Source organism: Dendropsophus ebraccatus, chromosome 10 (assembly GCF_027789765.1).
Source record: "Dendropsophus ebraccatus isolate aDenEbr1 chromosome 10, aDenEbr1.pat, whole genome shotgun sequence".
Taxonomy (NCBI): Eukaryota; Metazoa; Chordata; class Amphibia; order Anura; family Hylidae; genus Dendropsophus; species Dendropsophus ebraccatus.
Genome location: NC_091463.1, coordinates 15,022,397 through 15,030,253, shown reverse-complemented (window position 1 = coordinate 15,030,253; position 7,857 = coordinate 15,022,397). Strand labels below are relative to the sequence as shown.

Here is a 7,857-nt window from a genome sequence, read left to right as displayed (position 1 = left end):
CAGTATAAATAAATGTATGCCTTCTCAGGCCAAAAGTGGCTGCAGGGTCAAAGGGTCAAAGGGGTTGTCCAGTGAAAAATGATTGACGTTTACATGCTGCTAGCCAGTTTTCTCAGCAGTGACTACACTACTCACTATGCAAGAAAAATGCCCTGGGCCTCGCAAGGAAGAATCCATCCCTAAAATTTTCAAAAAATAAGCCCTGAGACAAAGACCTTGTCCATAAGAATTTATACATTTTTCACCTATGGAGCAATTGGGATCTGCCACATAAGGGTACTTTGCCTTCCTCTGTATCAGTACAGTAAGGTTGTGGGCAGAGGTTGGCTTGTGTGGCCTGGCCGCACGATTAATCAACCATATGAGGATACCGTGGTGGCGTTCCATCATTTCCACCTCATTGTTTTGGCTGTACCTCATCTCCTTTACCTGTGCCCATGCTTGCTTGTCCATGTTTATTCTCAGGTACCGCCGGAAGATCCAGTCTGCTGCTTCCGCTCCTATTACATTGACAACGTTTAGCTGACATTGTGCATGTCGGCTGATCAATGCCTTTTAACATGACCTATTATATTAAATGATTATCCTCCGGTAATCGGCCAGGTATGGCCGATAATCGTTTGGTGCAATAGGGCCCTAAGTCCCAGTCCAGTCCATCTCCTTCCCAATTATAGTCAAGAAAGTATAACTTTTGGCCAAGCTGCCACCTGGTCTCCACTTATGTTGCCCACTGCCCCCGTTCCTGTGTTCTATATGGGGAGGGGATGGGTAAACCGCAGCAAGAGTGCTTTCGCTGTGGCTTATCTCTTAACAAAGGGGTCACCCGTGATTTTCCATCATCATCTGTCAATGGTTAATAAGGGGGCCCTATACACCAAGCGGTGGATTTGGGCGACATATGTCTAAGGTCCATGGCCACCTTTAGGCTGTGTTCACACACTGTGCAAACATAGACCATTCCGCTGTGAACGGCCATTGTTTAACGCCACCTACAGCCTGAATTAATGATCATAGCCTCAAAGCTTTTCTAGAAAGATTATTGCATACAACTGGGAAAAGAAAGTAACACACCATTTGTAGTCCAAGGGAAACTATAAGGAAACAATATATTATATATAGAATTTTAATACACAAATTATTACTGTACCGGAAAATTTGTTGGATTGGTCTTATTAAAATAAATGTTTTTCTCTTGTGCGCACCTCTTCCCACTAGGAATAGGCTGGGTTGGGATAAATAGACAGATAAAAAAAATAGATAATATAGTTAAAAAATGCAAAAAGTCAATGTTCTGGAGGTATCAGCTGGTGTTATTATAAGGCTACGTTCCTGTTATTACTTTATAGGTGATATGACTTTATTCGGGAGGATAGCATGTTTCCATACCCAGTGCTGATAGGCTTCATTAATAGTTCAGTTTCATTATAACCCTGTTAACATTTGTAATAAGAGAAGATCTATATTTCCATATGGTAATGTCTCCTATGAGAGATGTCTGTGGGTGAGCTTTTATCACCGGTGATCGGCAATAGTGAAGGCTTACGATACGATTGGGAACATCAGCAGTTCGCTTGTAAGTCTTTGAAGGGAATGTACCACCAGGCCTGGGCTGAAGCACTGGAGGCAGGCCGACCCACGCCTAATGGGAGGAAACCCCAACCCCTCTATGATGCGGTTCCATTGATTCTAATGGAGCAGTGACAGAGGGGTTTGGGTTTTCTCCTACTGGGGGGGGGTGTCGGCCTGCCTCCAGTGCTTCAGCCCAGGCCTGATGGTACAATCACTTTAAAGGGGAGTGAACTGAGATCTGAATGACTTCCCGGGGGTTGACTATCATCTTATGGTTGTTGTAGACATTTGGCCTTTCGGGCTCATAGTATATCGGGAAAGCAGTCTCGAAATCATGAACCTTGATTGTATTCGGGTAGTAATGGTTTTCTATCAAGAAGACAGCTGTATTTGGATAGGTTTTCTCCAGCTCTTTCATCAGGTCATCCCAGGTTTTGTGGAGTCTCGGCAGGATGAGTTCATCTATATAATTAAAGGCGACATATCGACTTGTGTACATGTTTCTGTACATACAGTCGCTCAGAGCCGAGAGCTGCCCATAATATCCTATTTGGTTTTCAAGGTTCATACTTTGGTGCCAAGCATCAGATGTTCTTAAATATTGGTCTATTGGCCAAGGGACAATCTCCACAATTCCTTCCGAGACGTAATAATTAAGAACTTGGCCTTACTGCAGTCATTCTTGTAGATGACCACCTTCTGGGCTCCTAGAAGACGAAACATCTCCACGGTCTGAATAAACTGCAATACGTTTACCTGGTTTCCGAACATTGTAGAGATGCATACTGTGAAGTTTGCAGAGAAGGGCTGTGGGTTTCGGTTCTTTATCTCAAACACGGGAAGACTTATATTGCTTGTGTTTTACCAATATATGGAGATGTAGCGAGAAGAGCAGCTCCAAGGCTCAGGACAGCTCACATCTGCTGGACCATAATGAAAGTCAAACCATTTTGAGTGAACTTCTATTGTTGCTTTTACAGGAACATATTCAGGGCCATTTATACAATAAAACCAACAGTATAGCTCCTTCACATCTTCGCCATGGATGATGGTCATTACCCGCACCCTGCTGGACTCTCTGCCATCGTAATAAGCTGATATAACAAAGATTTTAATATTAGCTAGTGGGGTGATGGTGTCTGAGGAAATGTGCAGGACTGTTAGTTTAGCTTCTCTCGTTGTTAAACCATAATAATGGGTAGAAATAAGAAAAAATAGGTTTAGCATCAGGATCACCTAACAAAACTTGTTATGGTCCATAGACAAATGGTGGATGTCTGGAAAACAAAGTCAACACTTTAAATATGGGGGAGGGGTGTAAACAAATTTTTTTAAAGTACAAAGAAGAAATGGAGACCTTATCCACTCAGGGGTGGGGAACCTCTAGCCCGCGGGCTGCATCTGGCCCGATTTCTTCTGATGTGGCCCATGGATGTGTGCTATGCACAGTGCCCTCCTGTGTCTGGCTACCTCCGCACACAGTATAATATTGAGGGAGTCCGCCACGGAATAGAGGAAGGTGGCTACTCCTGTACACCAGGGCGATGCACATCTTCTTCTCCTGCGGGCTGTGCGTGAAGACAATTTCATTGTGCACTACTCCCACACAGACAAAGGAGAGGACAAAGGAGTGACCAGCGCTGAAGCAGCGGAAAGGTGAATGGGATGGTTATTTTTTTGGTATGGATGGTATGGGCAGTGGCATAGCTACTGCAGTTGTGAGGCCCCCCCTTGCCACAGCACTGCCCCCTCCCATTCCCTCTTGTGACCGCAAGCAGGATTTTGCTTGCGATCACAAGAGGGAGGCTGGGACGGGCCCCCAGCTAACGCGCAGCTCCTGGCTCCCCAAGCTTCTGTGAGGTCAGTGAGGTCAGTGTGCACCCCCGTGCCGGAAGTAACATCCCCAGCGCGCACACTGACCTCACTGAGGCTTGTGCTGCCGGGGACAGGACAGTGTCGGGGAGCCGTGTGACAGCCTACAGCCAGACCGGACTGCAGGAGGAGAGAGACACGTCGGCGGAGCGAGTTGTCAGGTGAGTAATGTTGTTCTTTTTTTTTTTTTTTTTGCCACAGACTGGGGGCTATCTAGAAGGGGTATTACCTGGGGGGGGCATCTAGAAGGGGTATTATCTGGGGGGCATCTAGAAGGGGTATTACAAGGGGGGGGGGTCACATAGAGTCAGCCTACCCACTAAACGAGGGCGTAAAGGGGCCAATACAGATGTGCAGTTAGTATAGAGATGAGGATGGTGCCAGAGTGTGGAGCCTAAATGTCTGTCTGGCAGATTCTGTGGATTCGTGGCTCGGAGAAGTTCTCATAATGGCCCAGGGCAAATGGAGAAGACAATGAAAAGGGAAGAACTCCGATCAGAGAAGACGTCCCCCTGTGAGTCACTAAATCTATCTGCACTGTAATGTATATGGTGTAAAGAGTCTGCGTAGAGCTGGGTCTCCGTCTATATGACTGTATGAGCAGGGGCGTAGCTAATGTCTCCTGGGCCCTGGTGCAAGAAGTCAACTTGGGGCCCCCCCTTCCTCGACCAAGCGATGCTATTGCTGTGTATATATATTTACCAAGACTGATATTACCAATAATACCAGTACATAGGAAGGAAATCTTATCACCATACATAATACCGCCATACTGTTACAGACCAAATCCAGTATACTAACCCCACCGCTGCTACTGAATAACCCACTGTACGCAGATCACTATCACCTTATCCAGTCATATAGAGGTGGACGTAGCTCTACACAGGTTCATATACACCATATGCATTATAGCGCAGTTATATTTAGTGACTCACAGGGGACGTCTTCTCTGATTGGAGTTATTCCCTTTTCATCTTCTTCTCCATCTGTCCTGGGCTATTATGAGAACTTCTCCAAGCCACGAATCCACAGAATCTGCCAGACAGACATATTAGACTCCTCACTCTGTCACCATCCTCATCTCTCTACACACTGCACATATGTATTGGCCCCTTTACACCCTCGTTTAGTGGGTAGGCTGACTCTATGTGACCCCCTTATAGTATATGCCCCCCCCTCTAAGTAGACCGCTATAGTGCATGCATCCCTCTGTGCATGCCCTATTGTATATGCCCCCCGTGTAACCCCCCTTATAGATTCCCCCTTATAGAAGCCCCCTGCGTCGTCTCCCCTTATAGAAGCCCCCTGTGTAGTCACCCCTTATAGAAGCCCCCTGTGTATTCCCCCTTATAGAAGCCCCCTGTGTATTCCCCCTTATAGAAGCCCCCTGTGTAGTCTCCCCTTATAGAAGCCCCCTGTGTATTCCCCCTTATAGAAGCCCCCTGTGTAGTCTCCCCTTATAGAAGCCCCCTGTTTATTCCCCCTTATAGAAGCCCCCTGCGTCGTCTCCCCTTATTGTAGCCCCGTGTAGTCACCCCTTGTAGAAGCCCCCTGTGTAGTCTCCCCTTATAGAAGCCCCCCTGTGTAGTCTCCCTTTATAGAAGCCCCCTGCGTCGTCTCCCCATATAGAAGCCCCCTGCGTCATCTCTCCTTATAGAAGCCCCCTGTGTATTCCCCCTTATAGAAGCCCCCTGTGTAGTCTCCCCTCATAGATGCCCCCAGTGCAAAGCAGATTAGAAAAAAAACAAAACCTACTCACCTAACAACACTCTCCCCGTCGGCTGACTTCTCCTCTTCTTCCCCGGCTGGTGAGCGGCTCCCTGGGGGTGTCCCCGGGATTCCCGGGCAGTGCACACACCAGGGAGCTCTGTGTGCGCTGGGGATAGTACTTCCGGCACAGGCAGCCGCTCCTGACCTGAAAGTGCGGCCGTTTTTTAATGAATAGTGGCAGCACAGAACTGACATGTCAGTTTTTCGTGTGGCTGGTTGGAATCCCGGCCGGAGCACATACTATGTGTATATGCTTCGGCCTGGATTCCATTCATTCACTTGCAACGTATCTTCTGCATACATCACGGCTGTTGCTGCCCAAGCCTGAAGTGGATCTGCCATGATTTGGAAGGTAAGGGAGACTTCTTGGGTCAGAGTACAGGGCTGTAGACCCCGCTATGCAGACCATCCCCCTCATTGTTGCTTACTATGTTGACAGCTTGATTTCACAGAAGTTTGATCTACTTGGAGTTATATTGTGTTTTTTAACGGAGAAGTCCGGCGAAAATTTTTATTAAAGTATTGTATTGCCCCTCAAAAGTTATACAAATTACCAATATACACTTATTACGGGAAATGCTTATAAAGTGCTTTTCCCCTGCACTCACTACTGCATCAAGGCTTCACTTCCTGGATAACATGGTGATGTCACTTCCTGGATAACATGGTAATGTCTCTTCCTGGATAATATGGTGATGTCACGACCCAACTCCCAGAGCTGTGGAGAGGATGATGGCAGACTGGTTACTGTTCACACTGCAGTAATGGAGGTCATGGCTTGAGTTGGTACTGCTGAGACTACTCACTATGTGTGTGGTTGGAATCATTAAAGGGGTAGTGCGGCTGTAAGCAATTATTCACTAAATAACACACTTTACAAAGTTATACAACTTTGTAATGGTAGTAAATGGACCCCTGAGCCGGCTGAGCAGCTGATGACGCGGCAGAGGGCGGCCAGCACTAGGGAGCGGTTCGGCCAGCTGCCCAAAGATGACATAATTGTCACAAGATGGCGGACGGGGGTCAACAGGAATCAGGTGAGTATAGAGCACTACACTTTAGGGGGTGGCGTGGGTGGGGGGAAGGGGGCCATTCACTAACATTACATACATTACAAAGTTGTATAACTTTGTAATGTGTGTTATTTAGTGAATAATTGCTTACCGCCGCACTACCCCTTTAAAGTAAGGCTGCTCTGTTAATACAGATTCCAGGTTCTGATACAGCATGGTGTGTGCTGTAATTCCCTGTAGAGCACTTGGAGGACACAGTCCACACCACTGACCTCCAAGACTGGGCTGTGTGCTGGGCAGCAGTGGACATGTTACAATGAGCGCCATTTAAAGGGTTTTTCCAGAATTGTAGCAATTATATTTGCTATCCACACATAAGTGTCTGATTGTAAATCTTCAAAACGGCGAATCGACTCCGCAGGCTGAAACGAGAGGCAGGTTGGCATGTCCACAAGTTATGGCGCCGTAGGGCCTGCCCATGCTCTTCAGTCTCTTCACCACATTTCCCGCTCACCGCAGCCGCTGATAAAGCTCCTGAAGCAGTCTGTGAAGCCTCAGGCCGCTCAGCCAATAACTTCCCGCGGCCAGTGGTTGTCACTTCACAGACTGCTTCAGAAGCGTCAGCAGCAGCCTCTGTGAGTGGGGAAACAAGCAGGAGAACATTGGGTAAGCATGGAGATGTAAGTATATACTCATTTTCTATATAACATCATTGTTAATCATTCGCAAATCTTTATATCAAATATCCAAACACACCTGTTAGTATGGTATAGGTTAGGCATAGGTTAGGCTAAACTAATTTAGGCGGGTCCCCCAACAGAGCGGTAATTCTATGTGTGGCTCCAAATGAATATGTGAAGAATATCCACACAGACACAATGTTTTGGTTTTAGGCAGGAAGCTCCTTTGACCTAGTTGGTGGCAGCGCCTTTATTATATACCTCTGTATAATTGCACAGCATTCTTGAGCATTTGGGCCATAAACGTGCCCCGGTACGATTGTTACATCTATTATGCTTCTTAGAGGATATGTTTGCTTTTAGCTTATTTTAGTACAATACCTGGAATTGGAGCAAAAGAGAAAAGCATTATGCTGAAATACCTTGATTTTACTGACCTGAACCAGCCTCAACCAGCATCTTATGGCCTGAAGGTGTATTAGGCCCTGGATCCGGTGCACCCTTACATAAGCTTCCTTCTGCTGGTTGAGCAAAGAGTCTTGTAGTGCAGTACCGGTATTATCTCGTCCTCTAGTAGGGTGAAGGGATCCTCCGACTTCACTGTGCTGGGATCCATGTGATTGCAGAGGCCCGTCCGCCAGGAGCCTGCACCTGATTAACATATTCAGGAGGGTCGTCATAGGAAGGGTAGAAGGGAAGATTGACCATGGGAATGTTGGAACCTAGATGGGAGGGAAAGGGTGGAGGAATGGGGGGGGAGGGGTAGGTGGTGGTGGGATAGTTACTGAGATCTCACAATGGGCAGGGTTGTCTCTGACATGGACAGACTGGTAAATGCTGGTAGATAACTCGTCTGAATGGTAAGTTTTGTATATGAACAATGGATAATAAAGAAACTGAAGGAGAAATGTATAGGTACTGTAATTCCCAGTTTCTTGGAGGCGTCCTGACAC

General features: G+C 46.9%; 1 protein-coding gene across 1 annotated transcript; it reads right to left on the bottom strand.

The window, feature by feature from the left end:
- Positions 1-1,405: 1,405 nt before the first annotated feature.
- Positions 1,406-2,800, bottom strand: LOC138803034 (glycosyltransferase family 92 protein F13G3.3-like). Its single transcript, XM_069986861.1, is given in 3 exon segments — positions 1,406-1,577; positions 1,782-2,232; positions 2,235-2,800. Coding segments are annotated over 3 exon segments (1,185 nt in total). The 5' UTR covers positions 2,797-2,800.
- Between the last annotated feature and the right edge of the window lie 5,057 nt (positions 2,801-7,857).